The sequence below is a fragment of the Leuresthes tenuis genome, unplaced genomic scaffold (assembly GCF_036924035.1).
Source record: "Leuresthes tenuis unplaced genomic scaffold, fLeuTen1.0.hap1 SCAF_1, whole genome shotgun sequence".
NCBI classification, from domain to species: Eukaryota; Metazoa; Chordata; class Actinopteri; order Atheriniformes; family Atherinopsidae; genus Leuresthes; species Leuresthes tenuis.
Genome location: NW_027325355.1, coordinates 18,179,363 through 18,205,523, shown reverse-complemented (window position 1 = coordinate 18,205,523; position 26,161 = coordinate 18,179,363). Strand labels below are relative to the sequence as shown.

General features: G+C 38.4%; 1 protein-coding gene and 1 non-coding gene across 2 annotated transcripts; one reads left to right on the top strand and one right to left on the bottom strand.

Moving 5' to 3' along the window:
• Positions 1–37: 37 nt before the first annotated feature.
• Positions 38–25,782, bottom strand: LOC140293449 (cilia and flagella-associated protein 47-like). Its single transcript, XM_072379538.1, has 51 exons — positions 25,596–25,782; positions 24,859–25,016; positions 24,646–24,761; positions 23,968–24,109; positions 23,556–23,640; positions 23,295–23,435; positions 22,983–23,167; positions 22,554–22,648; positions 22,161–22,390; positions 21,858–22,072; positions 21,431–21,670; positions 20,751–20,903; positions 20,353–20,557; positions 20,141–20,237; positions 19,156–19,372; positions 18,820–19,064; positions 18,275–18,405; positions 17,514–17,636; positions 17,057–17,188; positions 16,896–16,973; positions 16,277–16,424; positions 15,605–15,684; positions 14,922–15,099; positions 14,720–14,796; positions 13,954–14,170; positions 13,579–13,804; positions 11,689–11,806; positions 11,304–11,404; positions 10,562–10,662; positions 10,309–10,416; positions 10,009–10,243; positions 9,859–9,930; positions 9,455–9,592; positions 8,336–8,417; positions 8,126–8,221; positions 7,600–7,786; positions 7,215–7,320; positions 6,895–7,003; positions 6,678–6,812; positions 6,270–6,382; positions 5,869–6,019; positions 5,212–5,300; positions 4,694–4,780; positions 3,681–3,727; positions 3,104–3,240; positions 2,596–2,698; positions 2,023–2,249; positions 1,710–1,845; positions 748–875; positions 598–661; positions 38–161 (listed from the first exon to the last, which is right to left on the bottom strand). Exons 1-50 carry the CDS (start codon positions 25,737–25,739, stop codon positions 632–634), a joined length of 6,894 nt encoding a protein of 2,297 aa, XP_072235639.1. The 5' UTR covers positions 25,740–25,782; the 3' UTR covers positions 38–161; positions 598–631.
• On the top strand, positions 22,712–22,783 carry trnad-guc (transfer RNA aspartic acid (anticodon GUC)). Its single transcript has one exon. It is a non-coding gene; the product is annotated as a tRNA-Asp (tRNA).
• Positions 25,783–26,161: the final 379 nt, after the last annotated feature.

Genomic DNA, 26,161 nt, shown 5'->3' with positions numbered 1-26,161 from the left:
TACTGTAAAAGGTCAAACATTATTTTAAACTCACTCATTTATTTTGTATACTTGATATCTTTGAATCACTTTTTGAAGGAGGAGGAATTGCAGTTCTTGTTAACAGCAGATGGTGTGGTCCTGGTCATGTTCTCTGGGTTCTTGTCCACATTGATCCAACACTAAAAAAAACAACACCCCGATCCATTCATGGAGAGCTCTGAAGATTTCTACCACACATCTACTGCATCTCAGCTTTCTAAATGTTCGTCATTTATATTCAATTTAGTTTTTTAATCTACTTCTTACAACAGCATTGCTAAAGTAATATTTAATACAGCAGCAATATAATAAAAGTATTACAGTACATGTCAACATTGAATTTATTGGCTCAAAGTATGAAGGTGTAACAATTATTTCTTGCATAATCTATATTCCCTTGGCTTAAAATGCTAAAACCGAAGCAATCTGTGCAGCTGAAGACACAATAAAAGCATACTATCCAAATGAAGTAAATCAAAAAATAAAAAGCTAGAAGTTAACCATTTTTAGGGTAGTCCTTAATAAGTATCATACACAGACTGACTAATATGCAAAACATTTTCTCTTGCCACCTACCAGTGGTATGTGTTGCATGCTTGGACAGAGCAGGTCAACTGGAGTCTAAACAGGTGGATCCTTCCTGTTTCAGTATTATTAAATAAAACAGGAAATGACTTTTTTCTTATAGAATTTACAGCTTTAATATATTCCTAAACCAGCTCATACCTGTGAAGTGACCAGCACCTCCAGCAGGTACACCCTGGTGTCACAACAGGACCTGAAGATAACCTCACATGGAAACTGCCCCGCTGAGTCAGCCTGGAACCGCAGTGGGACGTCCACGCAGCCACAATCTTATCGATTGAGTGGAGGACGAGGAGATTTAAAGAGGGCAAGCACAATCAAAGCAGAAATGTTCATACATTGACATGCTGTTAAAGTAATAAATATGTGTGCATGAGTGGAATTATACAAGTATTTACATACAAGTGTTCTTGGAGACTTTCCCCAGGTGTCAGGGTAGAATTTTTCAAATGGTGCAGCAGCTATCTTGTGAAATTCTTACCTCAAGTGGCCTTTATTGGGACTATAATTGAAAAAACAAAACCTGCCCAATAACATTTTTTTTTTCTTTCAACAAAACAATATCTGATTAATGGGCCAGATATAATGGTTTCAGATGTATTTTTCATTGATTCAGTCTGGAAGAGCTTATTAACATTTCTTTTTCATTTTACTTGTGAACAACACTTGACTGTGTTGAGATCTGATTATTTCCAAAACCCAGGTGACCTACTGTTCAATATTCTACTCGATTCAAGCGTTCTTTGTAGACAAGCACAGTAGCAGCTTTGCTAGGGTGCAGTTCACATTAAACATCCTTTGTAGATATTGCGTAATTTATCTGTACTGGGGTCTGTCTTTTTGCTATTTTATTGCTCAGACAACCATCATTACTTGAATGCTCAGAGAGCACAACTTCGCTACAAGTGAAAAGTTGCTTTTCTGCAGTCTGTTTTCTGAAGCTGAAATTGTTAAATGGTTCCGTTTATTAATGTGTTATCAGTCTAATTTGCCTGATTGTCACAGAAAATGTAAAAGGAATCTATGTTCGATTGCTAAAAATGGGCTATGTGACATTGAATCAATAGATCTAGGTGTCAATCAAAACTTGTATAAGAGTGTACCTGCAGGATTCTCCCACTGTATGGACGTGTCTTCTTTTACAGGTATTGTAACAGTACTGGGTAGAGTGAAGTATCGTGGCAAAGAAACCTCCACATTGTATTCTATCTCATTACTCTGGTACACACTCCTCAACAGCTGGGACAAACATGAGGGAAGAGAAAAGAAGAAAGGACAGCATGTAAAAATAGAACATGGAAAAATTTTGCCATCATTAAAAACTGCATCTTCATACATGGCAAACGTCTGGAATCATGCTGTCTGCCTGCCAACTGACCTCCTGTTGGACAGGCAAAAGTCTGTATAAATGTGTACCGGCTGTCTGAGGAACTTCTGTGCAGCTGTGGCTGCCCTCACAGTGCTGCTGTGCAAAGTGTGTGTCAGCATCCGCCTCCTTTGTTCATCAGTGCTCATGTGGTGCTGACCCCAGATGGCCAGAGCTTGCTCCCATTGCATATTAATCCGGGGCACTTGTAGCATCTCCTCACACACTTCCCCCACCTTGCAATGAAGACTCACCATCGATATACTGATGTGACTGTCTGTTAGTTTAAAAAAAAAAAAAAAAGAATAGTAAAAATGACTTTTATTCGATTTGCTGTGCGGTGTAAATATGAGTTACACACACGCAGACACCTCTTTAGGCAACAAACACAACAAGAATAGTACAAAATATGGCCCCCTAGAATATATATTCAAAGTTTCCAAAGATTTTCCCATTTTTTGCATTGGAACAAGTTTGGAAAAGATAACTAATAACTGATTATTAAAAAATCTATGTTTGTAGTCTGTAATATAGAAAGAGATTCATCCTATAAGGTTAGTACAAATGCAGGTGCTGTAAATAACATTTGGTTTTACTCTGTGCCATGATGTTAAAATGCTTACCTAAATTCTTGGGAATATAAACTGTGTTACAAGACTTTGTAGACAGAGGGGAAGGAAGCGGTAACTGTGATGTGGCCTTCACCAGATACACCATATCTCCCACCTAATGGGACACATGTACACAGACAAACATGACTGTATATCACACACACAAAAATTAAAAAAAAGAATTTATAGTCGGTTTATAAAACCTACAACAACTCTAACTAAAATGTGTGTGTGTGAGGAATATTATCTGGCCCTTTCCTTCCAAGTATGACATTGTTGCTTCCAGTTTTCCATGAAACAACTATGTCAACTATTGACATTGCAACATGCCAACATCTTAAGAACATTTTCCCCCTCATTTTGAAAATTTAACTTGTTATTTCTTGGATTATCTAATAAGTTCAATGTGTCTTTCACAAAGATTTAATCAATCCTACTTTAGGTTCGTATCCAGTGGGGATTTTCTCTTGAATGTTAATTGCTGTCTGCCAAAAGTATAGTTGAACACAAAAACACTGACCTGTGGGCAAAGCAGCAGCACAGAGCAGTATTTGGTGCCTGGGAAGAACGGTAGGTAGAGGATCTTCACACCATCTGCTTGGCCTGACTTCAGACAAACACTCTGTGTTGCACTCAGAAACTCCCTGTCATCACCATCTGGGTAGAACAGAAAATGTATGAAGACAACAAGAAAGCATCCATGACAAAGGGCACAGCACCGCATTCCAGTGTTTCTCCACACATGACTTTATTGTGGTGGGCTGTGTAGGTACATCAGCTACTGGAACTAAGACTGTGGTCCATTAAACGGCCTGATCAAACTCCAGCCACAGCTCAACTCAACTGTGCATGTAACCATGCTCCTGGTTTCACCTGTGATATTCTCGAGTGATCGTTTTACAAGCAAAACTTTTAATTCAATTAACAAAGAAAGTAAGACTACACGTGGACACAAAAAATAAATCAACATATGCAATCATAAACATGTGCAGCCAAAAAAATAAAAAAATCCAATTCTGTGGGATCTGCTGCATTCACATAATTATATCTATATATATCAATTATTCTAGCAAGAAGTACAGTTATATCCTACTTACTTTCCACCTCAGTTCCAATCATCAAGTCTGATGTCATCTCCTGTATACTGAAAAAGGGGGAGGGGGGGGGGTAGAAAAGAGGTCAATCATGATATAAGGATATCAGACTAAACAATCGGAATCAAATTAACCAAAGGTGACTTTAGCCCTTCCTCATATCTACCTGTGGTCCCTTTTAATTAATGTTGACTGTTTGGCTTTGAAGGTGCCTTTGGTAAACGTATCCAAACTAACCTACAACTCTTAATGATAAACCAGTAATATTCTGGTGCCTCATTTTCTATATCAATGACTAACAATTCTTTTTTTTTTTACCATATTGGTCTAGTTACTCTATACCCAGAACAGATAATCGCTGCTTTGAAGCATAGCCGATCAGAATCTCCTTAACACAGGTTCATGTGTTTGGTAAAAGGTTAGTAATTTCTTCTTTTTTTCCCTTCTACCTTTTGTTTGCTACCATGTGACCCCTTTGCAGCAAAACTATAGATCACAAATGCAGTGCAGTCAGTACTCAAAGGACCAGCGGGACATTTTGGGAGATGTGCTTCCTACTTTAGCTGCACACAGTTATACCCAACTTAATCTGTCTGTTTAATATGCAACTTCAACAAGCAGCAGGTTAGTGTGCAGTGTAGACAGAACAGGAATCCAGTGTAGATTAACCGTAGCCATCTAACAGAACAAAAATCTGACTTCCAATACCCATTGAGCTCAGTTATCAGTTTTGCACTTTGCTGTACTTCAGAAAAAGTGATTAGTTCTGTTCCATTGCTATGATTTGTAATTTGCTCCTTCCAAAACTGTCCAAAGGTTATCAGGAAAAGGTTTAATTTAGAAAAAGAAACTCATTTAATTTGGGGGAGCATGACCACAGGCCTCCTAATTTTCTTAGGTTCACAGCTTTAAGTTACATAATCAAACGCAAGCTGCCACTGCAGTATTAAAACTGTCAAATTATCCATCTAACTTGTGTGTAATATATTGGCCGTTGTGAGCAGTACTCGTATTACTTGGCACTGGAGGACGCCTGCTGGACGAGACTTTCTTTTCTTGTTTCAGGCTCCAGTGGGTTTTGGGTAGACTCCACCAACACAACCCTAAACACACAGTCAGACATACATAATCACATTTCTATCATCTAACAGTGTTCATCATCTAATTTCCCTCCTCCAAATTGTGATTAAAAAACAAAAACCGAGTTATTTTTTCATATGAAAACCTGTTGAATATTCTACAAGTGGAAATCTAACAGATTCAACCTAAGAACTATAAAGGTAACAACACATAACGCTGCAAGTGATGTGTTCACAGAATCTGCTGACAGACTAGTTTGAAAAACTTTCAGTAGAGCTTTTTGCTCAGTATAATTCATTAAAATAACTATGATAGAAACTAACAGTAGGAATCATTGAGAAGACCCCCAGGACCCAAATTAACCCAAACCGATGTGGAAAAGGCAACAATTGTTGAAAATAAAGCTCTTTGCATTTAGGTGTCTGTTTTGTATCAATGTCCATCGTTCACCTACCTGAAATTAGCTTCTTTGCTGAGAGTGTTAATTAGAGGTACTTCGATCACTTTCGGTTGGTAACATGGAGAACTGCACCTAACTATATTCTAAGGAGAGACAGTGTAAACCAGACAGTTTGTTATCCAGTTTTATCAGCTGTAGGGCTGGATGATGAAAAAAATATTATCTATATTGATCAATGACGACAGAATTTCTTATGTTATATAACTGACTTTTTAGCTATATTAATTTGTATTTACATTTAAATTCATATTTACATTACACGTCACTACATAAGCAACATGTTGCCTTCATATTTCCTGTCTCACATAAATGTCCTATCAGCTGCTGCACTCACTCGTGAGATCAGTTAAGTTTGTTGTACTTGGTAAAATTATCTCAGTATTTCTTCATATCCATTTTTGGAAGGTGGGCTCCTGAAGTCGCTATGTTTTTTTCCCCCCCAAGTACTTTAAGAAATGTTATTTAAAATAATCAAATGTTGCAACAGAAGTCATGAGGCCTTAATTCCACACATATGATTTAGCATGTCTGTGCATACATTTTAGTCAGAAAGATGGATGGTTTGCAGACATTGTGCAAATAAATACTAAAGATTTAAAGGCAAGTAATACAGTGGCACAGTAGATGTACCTTGTAGTACATTTTACTCACTGCTGGTGTGACGTGCCTGACATGAGTCCTTAGATTGAAGGCAAGAGTGGTGCAGCGAAGGCCACAATCAGAGCATGAAATGAGCAAAAGAACTGCCTCCATGGGGCGCAGGAAGAGGCAGTTGTACTGGACAGACAATTCAGAATTTGACCTGTAAAAACAGCATTATCAAGATCTATTATTATTACTATTCAACTTCCAGAGAGAAAAGTAGACACTGTTTCAATATGAATAAGGAGAAATAGGAGTCAGAGTTAATTCAGGCCACATGCCTATAGTGACTATTGAGGCAGTTTGTTAAGTATTTGGTTCAGATGATGCTTTGTATTATCTAGTTTAATATTTAAAAACACTTATTGACATAAATGTAAAAAATGTTTCTGTTCTCATTAAAGACATACTTTGGAGGAATTGTGACCAGTGATCCATTAGGCAGGGAGAAGAAATGGGCATCCTCTCCTAAAACGAGTACCTGGTATTTGATAGGCTTCGAAGTTGGGTTTTTCAAAAGCACCTGCAGTTCACACACAGAAATGCATCTGTTTTTAATGCTGAAAGCAAAGACAAACCACACAGACAAATGCTGCAGACAGAAAACAAAACCACAATGAACCGTTTTGTTTGGCACCAAAAAAGGCGCCTATTTTTGTTACGTTTTTAAACTGTTGTTTCCTGATAATCCTTGTATGTTTGTGTGTCTGTGTGTAGTCCCGGTAACAGTGTTTTATGTCCGCATGTGTGACAGTATCAGTCCAGGTTATTATTCTAGCTATTCTGAATCTCCCTAAAGCTCATTACTTTGACTTTACCTGCTTGCTGAAAGTGTTATGTAGGCCTCCTGATAGAGTAATGGTGCGTATGGGTAGGTACTGAGGCAGCATCTCATACAGGTGAACACACAGAATCAACATCTGCACGGGATTAGGATCCGACAGGTCTGTGGGCTAAACACATCACGCATATTCAGTTACAGGAATATCATGCTTTGTTTTGCTATCATAACCACCTTTTCTGTGTGGTATTTACCTGCATGTTTATGTTGAGACAAAGTAAAGTTAAAGCCTGAGCCACAATAATATTGTTGTGAAGGATCTGCTCCAGGCTGTTAGTTGTGGTGTACATCCTTTGGAAGTGGCTCTTCTAGAAAGGTGAACAATATCAAAACCGTTTCATTCCTTGAATCATTCATGAAGCTTGATGTCTGGGTTTTCCAACCTTTTCAGGCATCTTTTTACAAACTAATTTGAAAACTATAATACAGGGCAAGCGCTCTCTCCTTCAGTCACACTTCTACAACAACAACAAAAAACAAAACAAGAAGAATCTGGACACAGCGACGCACATACAAACACACCAGATAAGGGCAGTATGCAGCAAGCAGAGCAGCTAGCACCAGTCCATCTGTGAAGTCCAAGTCAAAGTTCACTATCCAGCGAGCTGGTGGGACGCCATCTGTAAATCATTTCAACACAGTAGTTACCAACTTTTATGAACAACATTTATGAATATGTACCACATGGTTGCCAGGGCTGACATAGTACTTTTGAACAAGGTTTTTCACTTTAAAACAAGCTAGTAAGTAGAAAAAATAAAATAAAAATGTATAGATGACCACAAAAAAATATTTATTGAATTGTTTGATTAAGGCTTAATATATATATATAAAAACTTGTGTACCACAGAAAAAAAAACTCTTTAAATCTTCAAAAGTGTGGATTTTGTTCATCTTACCTCTGCCCCACACAGTCTTCCTCATGCTCTGGTAGTGCATGTTGAGCCATGAGAGCAATGTCAGCTCCCAGGAAGAATAGATGTTACTAGCCAGAGACTGTGTACCTTCAAGAATAAGTTCATCTGTGCCTTTGTGGTTCAAAGCTGTGTTTAAACCTTTCCATGACACCCGACACAACACCAAAACCTGTGAATGTGAAAGGGAGAACTCAACACTGGGATTTGGTAAGTTGATTCTTATGGGTTTTTTTTTTTTTCTTTTTTTTTTACAAGCTTCCCAAGACAAAAATGATTGTTAAGATTCTTTTTAAGCGGTTAGGAATTAAATGCATTTCCCAAACTTTTTAAATTAAACTTTGATTGTTGATAAATGTCCATTAGTTCAACAATTACTGCTAGTCAGGGAGAGAAATAGAGAGGCAGGTAAAGCAAGATGTGCAAGAAAGTAACAGAGAGGGTAATCAGAGCATAGCCTTTACAGCAATAGATTTAACAAGATAAACTGAGAGCAGACAAAAGAGTTTACCTTGTATATTTGTAGAAGCACATCAGTCCAGGACCGTTTGCTAAGAGACTCATAATCCAAACTGTTGTGGTCTAGGCCATGTTTTATATCATTCAACTGAGAAAAATACAAGTAGAACAATATACAATCAAGTCAAGCTAAAGCCCAAGGACCCAAAAACAAACACAATGTTCATGCAATTTCATGCTGAGGGTATAAATTGTTGGTTACCTGCAGGGAGCACCAGTGTTTAAACTCCAGCTCATCCAGCAGATACTCCGGTCTGATGTGACAAAGGCAGGCTCCCTGGACCCTGAGCACATAATTTCAGTAGACGGGAGATTGCTGGCTTCATGAATTTGATAAAGAAATGTAGGTTTTCCATTTATAGAGGATCCACTACATATATATTCCTGCCACTGTATTCAGAGGGACAGAACACTAAAAAGCCACAAAACTGCACCATACAAAGTTTGATCTCAATAAAACTATGCCAACACATTTTGTCATTTAGTTCATTATCAGTCCTCATACAATTTTGTTTGCAGCATATTTACATGCTCATCCCGTTGTCTGCCAGAGGAGACAGTTTTAATCTGATTGCTTTGAGCATACTAGCCTCGTCCCCACTTTCCCTTATGGAAAAACATTTCTAAGACTGATCTGACATGAAAACAATCTCATGTTCTCCTAAGCAGTAAAACTGTTTGTTCGTGTTTTGTGATTTATAGTGACTTTGATATTGTACTGTTTGTTGACTTTCTGAGCACTATAGTAACATTATTACTGGGCTCAATAGGCCTTTTTGTAAAAATCTTCACCATAAGGCTACTTTACAACTTGCAGAAATGACAGCTACTACAAACATAACACACAAGATGTGTATTACAGTGGAGGACAATAGCTGCTGCACTGATTTAATCTGAAGTCCCTTTAGTTCTGACCATGCTGTTTATAAGACTGCATTTGATTTCAAATATGGTGAGAAATGTCCAGATCTCTAAACTTACTAACTCCAACTGTGGTCTCTATGCTGCTACAAGAGAAAGTTTTAAGACATGTCACACCTTTGCTTTTTGAGATGAAGTTGCAGAGATTTTTCAGCCATTATGGACTAACAAGACCCCAAAGTCAGCCTAAAAATATCCTGGATCCACAATATTTTTCTGTTTTTGGTACAGTGATTATCCCCTCATAACATTGAATCAGTTCCATGCATCATTTTGATGGTCAGTGGATCTCTGCTTAAGAGTTTGAATACTGTAAGGGGAAACTGGGAGATCCTTTGCATGACTGAAAAGGGTCAAAAGAAGTTTTGTGTCTGTGTGTTCTCACGAAGGAAAATTTCACCTGAGAAAAGCAAGCATGGCCTCATACTGTCGAAGCAGCTGATCAGTGCGCTGGTCTACATCACTGGAAAAGGTTTGACAGATGCTAATACCTGGAATCTGTTTGCCAGTCAAATGATGAAGCATGTCCACTACAGACCTACAATACATACAAAAACAGTGTTGAGGGCCACAGAGCTGAATCCATGCATGTAGAGCCGGCATCATGTGTCCACTGGTATGAAATGGGAACCTTTGCTGTTTTTTTAGATCACTTTCTAGGAGAAAGATAATATGCAATGCGTGGCCACTAATTAAACATACGTTTCTATGCTATATTGATGTAATGCATAAAAATGTATAATTTGAAACACCTTAAGACTTAAAAATACCACAGATAATATGCCAACTAATGCGTATACTTACCTTGTATCTTTATTTTGACTGACACCATAAGTCCTTCCTTTGAACTGGTTTGTTTGAATTTTTGACATAACTCTGAATGGAGAGAGGGATTAACATAAAAAAAAGAAAGTACTGTGAAGTAAAGGGAAAAAAAAGGAAGCTATTCCCCACCTTCTGAGTGTGTGTGGTATAGCGATAGGATGTGGTCCACTTGGCCAACCAAAGAGGCTAAACCACCTCTCCACAGCCAATAATACATTCTGGTAATATTGTCCTTCCTCTGTGTTGGCAGCAGGGAATTTTGGGATGCTGAGATTGCTCGAGATCCCTCTGTTAGGAGAGGCATACGTGTCCCTGCTGGCCTGTTCACTCTCACTGTCACTGTCTGGAAAGGAATCTGAAGAAGGTATCTACGTTTACTATAAAACATGCACAACCATGTGAGTGAAAGGCATTTAATTTTCTAACCCAAGTTTTTGTCTGTTGAGCTGTTGAGATCAAATGAAGATGATGATGTCAGGCCGGATGCAGGACTTGGTGTGCGATAGCACTGTAGAACTGCCTCTACAGCTGTGGCCCCTGATGAAATATCGAAAACCAACATAGAGAAAAATGTTTAAATTATAATACTTGTATTTCTTTTTAATTTTTTTCAGCAGGTGTTGTACTTCAGAGTTATTCAGCTCCACATCAAGTCATATGTTTTAAACATGGTCAACAGTACCTGTTTTGAGAACTACCCGCTGATCAGAGTGGTGCAGCGCCATGTAGGGCCAGACTGTCAACAGACAGTTGTCAGCAATAGCACACAACTTAACCTTGAATCTGAAGAAGAAAAGCAAAGTCAAAGGGACAGACAAAACGTTTAGATGACAGACTTTCAACTTAAATGTATGAAATCCTCTGCATGCTGTGTACAACCGCAGATGAGTGCAATACAACATTTTGCCTAAGAAGTGGACCCCACAAGTGAGAAAGAAGGGTGGGGAAGAAGAGGAAAATTAGAAACAAGCAACTGAATTTCTTAGTTTTAGTGTTACAGCCTTCACAGTTGATTTAGCCTTTATTTGAGGGCAATACATAGGATGAGGGAAAAAAGGCTGTTGTGAACCATGGTAAGAAAGTAGTAGAAAAAAACAAGTGCTATTTTTAAGAGTTAACGAAAGAAATATGAAATGAAAAAAACAAATGGATTAATTAAGTAATTGCAAAGTGTTATTCAGTAACCTACATACATGTGAAAATTACAGCAAGTGATTTTTAAACATTATCAAAAGAAAATATCCTCCTCTGACTTGGCACATTCAAGATTAACTAATATTCAGCCTCTTGCAACTAAAGGTGGCAACGGCCTTAGAACACTTTAAAAGTGTAAAGATTTATAATATTTCGAAATGAAAGCATACCTCTTGATGGAAACTACACTTCAATGCATTTGATTTTATTTAATTTGAATTCAATGTCACCTGTTGCTCATGTGGTCAGCAAAGGTGATAGTTGTCCACATGGAAAGAGGAACGTCAGAGCAGAATGACACACTGCAGGCCAGAGAAGTGACTTTGGCTTCCTGTTGGTGGGAGAATGCACAGAGACAATTTGAAAAAAAAAAAGGCTTTCAAAGGACAAAAAATATATATATTTATATCTACAGTATCTATAATACTGGATACAAAACAGTTTATCATCTGCCCATAAAGTGGTTTCATAATCTGACCTCTTGAAAAATAACTATTTTCTTATTTATATCTTTAGTTATATCTTATAACTATTATCTTATTTTCCTCTTGTTTTGTTATTTCTGTCAGTTTTTGCTAATACGAGGGGTTTATTGTCCCGACTATAGAACTATACCTTGTTGTGGTCCTGGGCACGAACAGTGTTACCCTCGGGAAAGGTGACAGAGACGGGTTGTATCTTTGTCCCGTCCTCCGTTTCCATCTCATCGACTTCAGCTAACACTCTTGTTCCACTACAAGAACAAGTTGGTAGACTGTAGAAGACCTCACATAAATGAAACACGCAAAACACTTTGTATTTGAATGTGTGGAAATCTGAAACCCACCCAAAGTAGATGTTAAAAAGATAAATACATGCTTCTATGATGAAAACTGAACATGAAATACCACAAGTAGAAGTTTCCCAACCACACTTTTAAGGTATCACTTCCAGCTAAAATCCCCAAAGGCCACTCTGCCTTTCTCATCACAGAGGATTTTAAGACATACCTTTCATAAGTTTAATCTTTAATTGTTACCTTTTTGGTTTAAACATTTCAATTTTGAGCAAAAAGAAAAGCTTTTAAAATTGCTACACAGTGCAGTACAAACTCATCACAGGCTACGATAAAAGTGGTTTTCAGAAGCTGTACACTACATCAGTCAGCACAGACCTTCAAGCATTGCAGCCTAGAACTAGCAGCTACGCAGCATGCTAACAAGAAAGTCTGGAGCTCAGTGTAATTTTCTTACCCACTGAATGCCTGAGCACAGCGAGTCCTCAGTTATGTCAGTTTACCTACTCTCCTCCTCTGGCGTCATTACAGGATTTGAACAACTATTAGTAATAGATTTTTTTGGAACTGTATTTTAAACTCTATTCCCCTACAGAGATTAATAAAGTAATCTATAGATGGTTTTTCTACTCTTTTGCCTTGAGTTCACAGATTTCTGAAAAGAATTTCAGAATCATATTTAATTTCATCAGTCCATCTTATTTTTATTTCCATTTTATTTGCAGGAGCTTTCTTAACCCTAAGAGAGCAGCTGGCTGCTACTTACCTTTTTCATTTATATTCAAGCAGTAAAGGTGGGGTTTTTTTTTATCTCAAAACATTGGTTTCATATTTCTATTTTGCTCAGCAAAAAAAAAAAAAGGTTGACAGTGGTTACCTTCTATTTAGGCCCAAGCTGTGAAGATGGTGTGAAGGTCTTTTGTATCTTTTGCATTTTGGGGGTCTAAATATGCCCCCAGATTACTTTTCACCAGACCAATTTCAAACGTGGTAAATTTGATAAATTGTAGCTTTTTTACCAGAGGTGTCCGTGGTGGCATGGCAAATTAAGTAGTTATAAATCCCTTATGTCATCCGAACAGCAACAAGGTTGGATGGTTTAATCACTCTTGAATCCTGAACAGATCTATATGCCTATATGCGGCTCAACCTACTGTAAACAGGAAGTGATGTTTTTTTCTAGATCTAACATATGGCTTCTAAATGATTTATTCCTCACAATTAAAAGTTTGTCAGAAAATATACAAGATAAAATGCATTGATAATGCTACTTTATTAGAATTTGGTTTGTGTTTTAATGTTTCTTTTTAATTCATATAGAACACAAACAATGCCAGCTGCTTGTTTTTCAGAGGATATAACACCTCTAAAGTTCGGCACTTTTTCCTCAGTTCAGCCATGGGACTGTAGAACAGACAATGCAGCCAGATCTTTAATTTCTGTCCACTGTAAAATCTAAATAACAATATGAACCACCTTGGAACGTGGATGTAATTTAATGTGTGCGTTTTTGTTTCCTCCGCAGTCATTTACCTCAGAGGGCTCACCAGATGGAACATTGCAACAAGCTAGAAAAGAAGTGTTGTTACTGCCCAGCCAACAGAAAAGTTGATGGCTACAGCTGTGATCGCATAGCAACTGCCTGCATGCCATGACCCAAAAAAAATTAATCTAACATCAGGTGAATACGAGTGGAAAACAATGCGTGTGTAAGAAAATAAAAAAGTAACCTGGGATAATCCATAACCAGCAAGGTGAGGGTGGTTTCTATCTTGCTTCTCAGGGGTACTGGTGTGAGGAGGATTTCATGAGGGTAGATGGTGATGCTTGGAAGCTCAAGGGTAATGGTGACTGAAAGCTCTCTATAGGGCTGTTGTCCTACATTTCCTTGTGTTCCATGCCCTCCCTTGTCTCCCAGATAAAGGGGGATGGACAGTTCCGTCAGTCTTAGAGCTTCTGGGAGAAAGAAAAAAATCCAAATATCCAAGCATGACCAGTTAGAGAGGACCATAGGTGGATTTGTGTCAATTATATTTAGTTCATGTGTGTGTATTTGTAAGAGAGAGAGAAATTAATTTTCACTAATGTTTCCAATTATTTCCCACCTGTCCTTATAGCCTCAGCGTTGACTGCAACAACCAAAAAGATGGACTGGCCAGGCCTCAGACTTCCAGATGATGGAGACACTGAACACAACTCATGTTCTCTTCTGCCTTGAGTTGGTACCGCTGCTGCACTGCAGTCAAACCACCAATACACCTCCTCCTCTATGACACCAAGCCAGCAAACACTCTCTGGGGGCTCTGCTTTCAGCTCAACTTTCTGCTAAAGGAAAGGAGGAACAGAACAAACACAGACAACAGAATCACAGATAAAATTAGGAAAAGAATAATGTCATGAGGTCTGTCATAAGATGTTACCAAATATAAAGTGGGATTGAATTAAATACAGAAAGTCATGTGAAAAAGAAAGCAAACACTCTCTCCAAGTATAACAATAATACAGCAAGAACTAAAGTACAATTTGGTTTACTTTTTCCAGTGTTTCCAAACTAAATAAATATAAGCTACTATTCGAGCATGCGTAGCAACTAGGTGTTGCTAATCTAATGCACTTGATTACTTGATCATCAGCAAGCTTGACGACCTGTTCTGAGGATGTTCTGTAAATACCAAGTGAGGACCAGATCATTTTATGTCCTGAGAAATAAAACCATCGAATTGAATTAGGGTTTTCCTTCTTTTTTATATCACTGCAAATAGGAGACGACCAAATCTTGCCAGAAAGCTGAGGGTATGGAAAATAAATAACAAAAGATAATTTGATGTAGAGAGGCAAGAAAAAAAGCTTATAAATCTGTTGACACAATACCTTGGTATATTTGTCAGACTTGGGCTCTACGTGAAACTGTAGTTGAGAGGAGGGCATTTCCAATGGGGCATACAGGGCTAAAAACATACATACAGCAATGGAAAGATGCACATATTTAATGGAATGACTCTAGTTTAAAAAGTGAGATGTGTGATAGCAAGGACACAATATTTCTCATTAACACAAACACAAATGACCCGACCTGTAGCTTGTATCCACGGTGGCTGCTGGGCTGCCACAGTGGCAGAATAAAAAAGTGGTTTGATGTGCTTCGGCGATGGCACAGTAGAAGAGAAGGATGGAGTGAGAGCAAGGGACGAAGAAGCAGGCCATTTCACTCCGTTGACCATCAGTGGCAGGTAAAAATCATAGCTGGCCACCTACAGTAGGACATTTTCTTAAATTTTTCCATGATGACACTTTTATAAGAATTTTAAAAATACGATTTAAATCTATGACCATTTGCCAAGCTGCTCAGTGCTGCTGCAAAGCATGTCACTCTTTCTATTCTCATGTGGCACTTGAATAGGTTGCTCAGGTGCTATAATAGTGACAAGTTTATCCATCTTTTTTTCTTTTTGTTGCCTTTTGTAAATATATGGCTGCTCAACATAGTGGACCATTGTGCACACTCTATGACACACTGTAATAAAACAATAAAGTATGTTAGGTCAGAGGTTTCTAACTGATCAAAAATCGTATCAGGAGGTAATTTCCACTCACAGCAATAACTCTAAACAATGACTTCATTTCAATGACAACTGCATGATGCAAAATCATTTTTCATTTTGGGTTTATTAAACAATTCAATTATTCAGTAAATAATCAACTGAAGCTACTTAACTAAAGCTACACATCCCAAAAATAAGTCAGCTAACATCTCACCTGGGTGGGGGAGAAGACAAGTGAGCATTTCTTCGTCTGGCATCCCTGGACTTCTATAACACTTAGACCTTGTTGCCTCTCTGCTTGTGAAATGCACAGAAACAATCATCAAATAACTTGTGGACAAATCTCTATTTCAATTGCTAAAGAGTGTTTATGTATTATTTCTAATCATCTTTTCTTCATTTATTGACATAATCTCATAGTGTGTTAAAATATTCACAGTCTCTTTCAGTTCTAAAGTTTTACGCATCAAAACACATGATAAAATCACCTGGTTCTTACCAAGTCTTCAAATTAGGTAAGTACAACCTCCAAAAATCAACAACATGTAACATGTTAAACTATGTTATTTTCTATTTGAAACTAAGTCGAACCAGATTTAGCAGGAAAACTTGAATAATGTTTTCTTTACAACATTGTTTCAGCTCATTGAGGTTTGCAGATATTTATTTAAGCAGGGCTCTCTTAAGCTCCACCACAGCGATTCAGTTAGGTTAGTCTTAACTTAACTCGTACAATGTTTTTTAATTTTGACTTAGATTCAGCTAAATAATGACAGTTATTTATTTATTTTTATTTATCATGTCCTGATACATTAAACCTTAGAGCTACCAAAGGGACTTTTGACTTTTTCCTGAACAACTTAGAGCCTAAAGGGCAAATGCGTACTTGCTGAAGGCTGAGGAAGCTGGATGGAGAAGTCTTTATATTCTGACAGATCCAAGGTGACTTGGGCAGCAGCGGACGAACGGTTTGTCAGAGTGAATGGAATAGCACGTTGAGAACCAGTATGTAACCCCCCAAACTGTAAATCAGACTGAAAAAAAGAGTATTTAGCAACAGTAGATGAGAAACCAATACCAGTCAATGTAAAAACATGACTAATTCTCAGCACATGTGATAAGTGAATTCATTTTGTTGGGTAATTATTAGTTTTGACTTTGTCGCGCATTCAATGAGGCATTATTTCGAAAAGCTCATGCAATGTCACAACCCTCTTTTTTGTCAAGTAGCATTCATTTTTTTACATAAAACTTGTATTGATGATGGAAAAATAAAGGTTGATAAAGGTTTAAAGTTTTACTGCCCTAAATGAAAGTTATCTTATACTCTCAATCTATTAACAATGAGAGGAAGTAATTCTGAATAAACAAACAAATTGCTACTTAATTATTTTCTCATGATATCTTTTTTTCCCCCTTTTCAACATGTTTATTGATGAAATTCTTGTTTTCTGGGGAAATTTGTAGTGTGTTTATAAACTTGATGACATCATGCAAACTCTTACCACACTGATGTCAATATTTGGGGACTCCACTGATCCACCCACTCTGAGCTCAATGGACTTCATGTTCCTCAGAGCGATCTGCAACACATATACAAAGATCTTTCACACACAAAGAAGATCGTGATAAAAGGAAAACAAAGAGTCCGGTCTTTCTATCCCACCTTGACCCTGGTGTCAAATTTGATAACAGAGTCTGGGTTGAAGTGGATGTTAAGCATAACCTGCCCTTTGCTTGGCACCACACCCTCAGATGGACTCACTACCATGCCTGGCAGAGGGAACACATCTACAACCTGCCAAACAGAAACTATGTCAGTGCTTCTCTGTAAAAAGCTGCATCACCAGTCTTGTTGGGTTCAACCTGAGCTGCATGCACAATAATGGAATGGCAAAAAAACATATTGGCATATGCTCTGCTTCTTGGTGGAATTCCACGGATTGTGTAATTAAATAAATACATAACAGTGTATATAACGTAACAACTGCGCTCATTACTGCATGTCCTATTAAACCTATCTAGTAAGAACCCAATTAAAGCTTTAAAATGTAGGAGAGCAAAATGTTCGACCTATTAATCGTCAAAAACAAGACTTTATTTCTGTGTCTATGTGTGACCACCTGATAATAGGCGTGGTTCTGTCCAGTGTTGTGTAAGACTGCAGTCCTGACGGAGGGTATGTTGAGAGAAACGGAAGCAAAGATGATGCGTTTCTCAGACAGATGGATAGTAGTGGATCCAACCTGAAAGGAGGACCGCAAGAAATAGAAAACTATGTGTGATGTATACATTATTTCTGCAATTAGTGCATAACCACTTTCTCTTATTCTGGCTTATGGGAGAATGGCCACAAACCGACCCGGTGACTTGAATCGCAAAGAGACTGTGCACAAAAAGAGGGATCAATACCAACTGATTATATCTGAACAGAAGTTGTGGGGAATTAAAGTGTTCACGCGTGTGAACGAAACTGCCAGTTAAGTACTTTTTTTATTAGTTTGGTGTGTAGTAATGTGAGCTTGGTTTGCTGTGAGTTTTAATGCAAGCTCTCAGGCGAGCTACTATATGCTCCCTCATACAGTAAAACATGCTTCAGGGACCACTGAGTGCAATTTATAAATAAATTTCCATCAGCATAGTAACAAAACGTTCTACCACCTATCTTAAAAGATGCAGACTTTGCATCAGAGAGGGGAGGAGTAGAATGAATTACTTCAAAATCAATCACTTGAAATTTTTATAATTTAATTTAATTTCACTCCCTAAAAAAAGTTGTATTTTGAGTGTTTGATTATCAAATGTCACGATACTTTCTTCAAAGACTACACAAAGGAAATCAAACAGGTCTAGAAAGAAATCTTCCTTATTCAAGGGGACAAACCTTGGCAACACAATGCAAGCGTTGTGTGATGCCCTCATGGACACAAAGGTCAAAGTCTCCTTCTGAGTTGGAAGAGAAAGAGGGATGCCACAGCACCTCACAGTCTAACTCTTTGTATGGCTCCACTGCACCTGTACAGAGGGAGTGGAGATGTTTTGGATTAGCACTAATCCAACCATGAAGATCTGTTCAATCATAGTCAATCAAAATTCAGTTCTACTTATATAACTCAAATTCACAACAAATGTCATCACAAGGCACTTGAAAGTATAGTTCAGATCAAGCCAATTATATAACAATTCATTGTAATCCAATTAATCCAATTTTTTCAAGTAAATTTAAAATAAAGTTGCCTAGCTGAGGAAACCAACAGATTACACTGAAACTTCTCTCTGATTCAATCCACCATCTTGAGCATGCATGATGCACGAACAGGAGGAGAGGTTAAACATTATGTAGAGGAAGAAGAAACAAAGAATCATAGTAAAAGTCTAGGGTTTCCAGTTTCACCCAGGGAAGATAAAATTGAGCTGCATTTGTTGCACCTGTAGCCGGTCGAACAGAGAACAAGATGCCATTATCTGTGACAACTGGTTGCCATGTGAATTCCACAGGATGGCTGCACTGGTTTTTAAGGGTAACTGAGTTCCTGTATTCTGATCCAGCAAACATAGCAGAGGTGGGGTGGAGCACCAGCAAGTTGGTAGATAGCTCCAGAGCCAAGGGGACAACTTGCGCCTGGACCAATATCTGACCAGGGTGCTTCTGGTTTACAGAGTAAGACAAGGATCTGCAGAAAGAACGTTTCCGTTTACTTCATCTGCAGAGTAATTGTTCATTTCAATGTAAAAAATGTATATCAAACAGCATCTTGCACTAACCTGTAGAAGGGGCCTAGCTTGTTGCACTGAAATGTAAGGGATGCAGACTTGTGAGAGCAAGGAGGCAGGATGTATGAGAGGGGTGAGGAGCTCTGCAGCTCAGGGCAGTCTGCCTCCAGCTGCACCCAGATGTAGACTGACAGAGGATTGACAAGCTTCAGTGTTTGGACACACACCCGCTGCATGCACACAGCGCCAAAGTCCACAAACGATGGACCTGTTGAGGAAGGAGTGAGTTATTTAAACCCATGTTTCAGGGTAAAAAACATTGACAGTTATTTACATAACTATTGTTTCACAGTGTTTTACACAAGTCATTTTCTGGAGAATGACTGGACATTTCCTTCCAGATAGATATTACAAGGGAGCTGGCACAACTTCTGCAAGAAGTCTCCAAAGAATGACGCAGCCATTTGTGTTCTCACATACTAACCCTATGTAGCACCTCTGGAAAGGACCAGGGCTGTAGTACATGTGTTAAAGTGGTGTTAACAGTCACTGTTGGTAAATGATAGATTCTTTTAAGGCATGGTATTTGAAAAAAGAACATACACGCACATAATCAAAGAATGCAGAAGAATGGAAAAGAAAATAGAAGAAACTGATAAAGAAGACTGGCTTTGGGCAGGTTTGTGCATTATGGAACAAAGAATGTTGTAAAAGCTGCTCAACATAATGGGCAATGCTGCACACCCTCTCCATTGCGTAGTGATCAAACAACTGTGCATAATCTCTCCTGCAAAAGTAATAACGACTAATAATTAATATAATATAATATAAAATTATAATTTTAATTCTTTATGATACAAAACTAATATCCCATTTTAGTGATGAATAAAAGTTAAATTCGGTGACATTACATTCAATTTAATTATTATTGCATAGACCAAAAAAAAAAGTACAAATATATATATATGAATTACAAGGTTATTTATTAGTGATTAGAGCAAAATCAAAACCCTATCTTAACTTAAAAAAGGCCTACCTATGTCAACTTGGTAGAGCTCCTGAGCAGTCAGAGTCCTGTTACAGTCTGCCACCTCTTGAGCGGTGGAAGGAACTGCATTCATTACCTGTGAATCCTTTAAAGAACATATCAAAACAGTGTAAAAAAGTTTGCCTTAAAATTTCCATGAAAGTGAAACATATAATTGCCAAAGTTTTTTAATTAACTGAAAGATTATTTCTCTGGACCACCATTGATCCCGTTTGACTGCTGTTATTCTGGGAAATGGAAGTTTGGGGCCAGCTGCTTTTGGTTCCTGAGAAACCACTGCTGTCGTTAAACTTTGCCTCTGTGTTCCGACACGTCTCCAGGTCGCTGATATGGAGAGTAGGGGGAACAAGCCCATGAGATGGAACAATCCCTATATCCACATCATTTTCCACACTTTCATGTTGTCTGAAAAAAAAAAAAAAAATCAGCACACACCAAACTTCAGTATGCTGAAACCTTTCATTTGCATCAAAAAATGCTCAGCAGATGGTTCGGTGATGAAACTGTCCAGAGTTTGACCTCCCTCTTGCCCAAGACTGAGATAAGAAAATAATTAGATTTGCCTTCAGATCATATACAGTATGATAAAAATAAGAACCTCTCCTTAATCCTCTGGAGTCGTGTTTGTCTGAGCTGTTTAATGAAGTCTGCATAAATCTGCCGATGTTGCCGTTTCAGTTTTTCCTCTTCCTCTGTGAAAGCATAGTTGGTGTCCACATACCGATAGCGAGGTACATCAGTAAAGATGGTCCTGAACATTAAGGAAACACATAAAGGGAAATGACAGACTGTGCTTTCCGCAAATCCATCAACAACTTAAATCTCAGTTGACTAATCATCATTTAACAAGAGACATATCATGAATATTAATTTACTTTAATTTATTATTATTATTATTTAATATCCATTTTTGCATAGTCAATTAAACAACTTATAATAAACTTGAAGACCAGAAGGTTGAAAGATCCCTAATCCAATCCAATAAGTTTTAACAGTGTTCACCAGAAATAAGCTTTTTTGCATGATTCTATTGCATTTTTATTTACCACAATCACAACAGAATGCTATTTCTTTTGTGACTGTACATTCAAAATCCCACCCTACAGTCCATATCATTCTATCATGAGGAGGGATTTCAGAACTGTTTTAAACAAACATAATTTGAATTGAACTTTTAGGGGATTTGGATTTGTTGGCGTTGATTGAAACTAAGCAGAATTAGACTGACATATCAGAATCTGCACTAAGCCTGTGAAACTGTGCTTTAATAACCCCTACCTATACTCTCTGTGGGACGAAGCTGGCCGGATGCTGGAAGTTCTGTCATTAGGAAGAGCCAAGAACTCCTCTCCCTTTGGATTCTGGCTCCTCAATCTGCGATGTTTGTGCAGTTGTGTTTTATCAGCACTGAGTACGGCGGCACGGAGCACTCCAGAGTAACGAGCCAATTCACTACACCGAACATGAGGTCGTAAAACAATTGGACTCCTTATTGCTGCAATGATGTATGAAACGAAGCTTATTAGTACAAGACAGGCACATATGGCAAAACAAACAAATCAAGCTCAACAGCACAAGTGCACATACTTCTTGTAATTAAAATAGGGTCAAAAAGCCACACAGAAGAATAATGTATTTATTTATATTTCTGTGACCAGCTGTTCAGCCTCTATGTTATATTTTCAACAGCTTTTAATTTCCATACTCACCAGAATTGGCTATAAGTGTGGGGTGTTTCGTCTCACTGTGGCAGGTGGCAAATAAATCCAGAGTGATTGTGTGGAAGCTGCAAACCACAAGTTCTGTTATATCCTCAGTGGTGTTGGCATCTCTCCGCGGAACAACATAACCTATAACATCTATCTTCTGACGCATCCGGAAGCTCCCTTGCTGACCTCCATTGAATGTCAAAACTACATCCTTGGGATCACAAAAGAAAAAGAAATATCCATCATTACCATTCTGTATGATTTTAAAAAGAACCACCTGAAGACATCACCAATCTCACCTGACATTGTCCAGGGGCAATGGTGGCTGCAGAGGGCTCAGAGATGAAGTGTGCCATTTTGCGGAAGCGGAAGCTGACAGGAAGTTGAGGGCAGAGGTTCTGAAGCAGACACATAAGATCCACGCGTTGGCCTATGGTACAGCTGAGGAAGTCAAATCTATGAGAGGGACTGGCCACCAAAGACACAGGGAGGCCGGAGCCTGTCACTGCCACCTCCACGCTGCTGTTGGCTAAAGAGATAAGAGGAGAAGTCAAATTGTCACTTCGAACCATTCATTAATCAGACAATAATTAGGTTACTAATATTACCAAGTTATATGTTCTTATTGCAATGCTGGTTCAAATCAGTCGTTAGTCTCACTTAATGTAAAATTGTGTGCTTGTGTGCTGTACCATTACGGTGAGTAAAGCCATGTTTGCACCCCACAGTGTCAAACAAAAGGAAAAGACAGTAGTCCTGTCGGTTTGCCGAATCACCATGCTTTGTCCTGTCACGACAGACAGAAGGTGCTCGTTTAAATACAAAACATGTCCTACACTCCTTCACCAGCTCCTCGTTAGTATAGTGGTGAGTATCCCCGCCTGTCACGCGGGAGACCGGGGTTCGATTCCCCGACGGGGAGTAGCTTCTTTTTCTTTATTCTCCCTAAGATGTTGGAATGTGTCTTTGTCATTTTAACAACACACACATATCTTTGAAATTGACATTTCTAAAGTTACAATTACTAAGATATAAATCTATACACGAGTCAATTACAGGGTACTTTCTTGACATGAAATTCTAAGGTATACCTTTGCTGACTTCACTGTTTTTCAACCCACTGATAGACAATATACCTCTTGCAGATGGGGCTGAAGCGTATTTCCACAGTTGTTTTATCATATGGACCCAGATGACCTTGTTTAGGCACACAAACAAAGACCTGAGAGATGTCATGGATGGCTGGGCTGTACTTCTTCATTCTCTCCAGTAGGGCTGCATCTGTGCTCTTCTGGAGGTCAGCTCCCTGCACAATTATCACATAGCACATTATTCACATTTTTTTTGGGGGGGAGGGGGGTCTATTTCCATCTGTTTCTCAAAATCTGTGCAGATGAGGAGTGACACCTTTGTTTACATGGGAAATTACTCACCACCTCAGTCCCAGCAGCATTACTCTGGATAAAGCATACCCAGTCACATGCCTGGGGTGTGTTGTTTTTTAGAACCACTTTCTCCACACTGGATGTCCCAAAGTAAACAGGTCCGAACCACAGACAGGACAGTGGAGTTCCCTGTAAACGACATTTTTGCAGAAATTTTCAAAAGCAATCTTCTCCATGAAGTCTATCAAAAATGGAGAATTTTCAAACTGCCCATTTCAAAATTATCAACATGAATTTAAATTGATCTACCTTTCGGTCAGCAACCTCAAGACACTGCTCCACCACCTCAGCCCTGACACTAAGAACTGCAGTGGAGCGATTCTGAAGCCTCACCCTCAGACAGAGACATAATAACAACCGTTATTCTAAAACTTTTAATCAATGTGAATTGTTAAAGTTTCCATACGGTTTTAAATGTTACAATAACAATGCTTTCAAATGTGCAATAATAAACCAAAAACACTAAAAATATTGTCATATATTTCTCTATGACAAAATATTAACATAGTTAAGTATAGTATAGTATTTGGCTAACTATAGAGATTCTATCAATTTGAAAATATTTCAGAGTACTTGCATGACCTCTCATTCAGCGTCAAATTTCTAAAATCCATTCTAGCCTCACAGCAATGTTGAATAGTTATTATAAAGTGTAACATACAGAACCTTCTCCTCAATTTGACTTGGTCTGTCTGTGCGTAGTTCCACTTTCAGCCACTCGGTGGCGCCAGCAGCAACGACTCCACTCGACGGTGAGAGGCGAAGTGAGGAGTCTCCACCACAATACTCGACTTGGAAGACGCCTTCAATGATGATAAATTCATGCATTCATGCACGCACACAAATATATATACACACACACACACACGCACACGCAAACAAGTGTTGTGGATAGAGGACCATTACCTTTAGTAAATTTATGCAAAGCTGTGTAAACTTGGATTAAGAAAATCTAAATACCAGTTTATATAAAGAGAAGAGAAGTTACACTCAATAGAAGAAATATATCCCATTGTATTTACCTCATTTTTCCCACACAAAAATGTTATAAAAGCACACAAATGTCTCCCTCAAAGAGAAAGAAAGAGAGAAACTCCGCTTTATAAGTTCATACTTTCTACACACCAGCACGACTGACTTACTGACACATGTTGTTGCACACTTTTATTTTCCTCTGTTAGTTTAAAATATTTTTCATTACCTCTCATTACTTTTGGTTTCAGCCGGTTGCGACTAAGCTATTAATCATGGAGTCTAAATTAAAGAAGAAAAATATGTCGTGCCAATGTAAGCGGGGAATATGTCGTGTTACCTGTCCGTGAAAGATTGCTTAATTTACCTGGTGCTGATCCTTGGTTGATTATGGGATGGTGTTTGCTGATCACTTGACTGTTGGCGACAATACAACCAAAGTCTAATAAAGAGTCCATTATGAGAGAGCCAGCCCTGGGAAACCTGGAGCAAAAAAAATCACCAATAACAGGAGGAGATGCAGGCTTGAGGGTCATACAGGTAGCATTGCATTATTGTAACAGATGTCAAGTATGCTCACCCTAGCACTGGGATTTGCATGGTCTCCAAGTCATCTATATGAACGTGAATATAGTCTCTGACCTCCTCTTCGACTTCTGGAGTGAACTCCAGCAGGCCACATATTCTTAAACCTGAAGCCACTGACACATTTCTGCTTGATGTAATGAACTTGAACAACTGAAAAAAAAAGTTTTAGTTGTTAGGAGTGGTTTCGTCTGTGGTGGTCAGATCATAACAAGGGTGGTCTTTAACTGTAGTCTCTTCAGCACTTAAAGAGTCAAGGCCTCGATTAAATGTCTAAAGACTTCTTAGTTGAGAAAATTGAATTAAAACAGCAAACACTGAGACACGCATTTTCAAAAGCATGTTATCACTTATGTCCTACTGCCAACAAGGTTATATGCTTTGCTTTTTTTTGTATTTTAAATTCTTAAACCTAATTCGTGATTAGCTATTAGGGTCCCTCTGAAAAAGTGGTCCCTGGTCAGTTAGGTAAATATGGCCTAGTATGTCTTACTAGGAAACACTGAATTGGTTATTTAAAAAATAGGGGGGCGGGGGGGATAAATACGAAGAACTACGCAAACGAAACAAATTTACCATATTGTTACCCTGCCATTTAAGGTATAAAAATGGCATGTTGGCTAGTTAGCATTTGACAATAAGCAATTTAGCTCAACTTTAATTTCTGTCGTAACGTCATTCACCTATTTATGACAATTGAAAACATTTAAAAACACCTTACATTAGAATTACCTTTCGCGTTGGCTTCTCAATTCTTATTTTCCTCGTGTTTTTTCCAACATTTGTTATCGTGACTGCTGTCCTGTAAACCTCCCCGACTTTCACATCCTTGAACTCTACAGACGGTGGATCAACTCGAACACAACTTCCAGCCATGATATGGTTTTACAGTTTAAACTGACAGACAGTTGTCAAACCTCTCAGAAGTATCTTTTTTACTCGCGTAACCGTGCAAATAAAGTATCATATCACGGACTTGAGTCACCTTGTTGACTCGCATACCGTTAGTCAACTTTACCGTTGCTACAAAGACACTCCCGCTGATAACTCAGGTGGTTTCTAAGCGACGATTCGGCGCCGCAGTATGGAGTAACAAGAGGGCCATAACTCACCTAATTCACCAGCCGTTAAAAATGTCACGTGGCGTCATTTTTATTAAGCGCCACCATACTTTAAATGACCGCCAATTGACATTTCGAAAAAGATTAGTATTTACATCCTGTTGGTACCCAAAATTGATATCACAATACCTGGCACCAGGTGCTTTGGGAACGTTACAGTCCATTGCTACCTCTCAA

Bases quoted from the DNA above. Each gene is read 5' to 3' on its own strand.
- LOC140293449 (XM_072379538.1), bottom strand. From the start codon at position 25,739: ATGGCTGGAAGTTGTGTTCGAGTTGATCCACCGTCTGTAGAGTTCAAG. The intron at 6,020-6,269 runs GTATGTCTTTAA...CTGTTTTTACAG, and splicing joins CTGGTCACAATTCCTCCAAA to GTCAAATTCTGAATTGTCTG. The intron at 2,699-3,103 runs GTCAGTGTTTTT...GTGTCCCATTAG, and splicing joins TGCTGCTGCTTTGCCCACAG to GTGGGAGATATGGTGTATCT.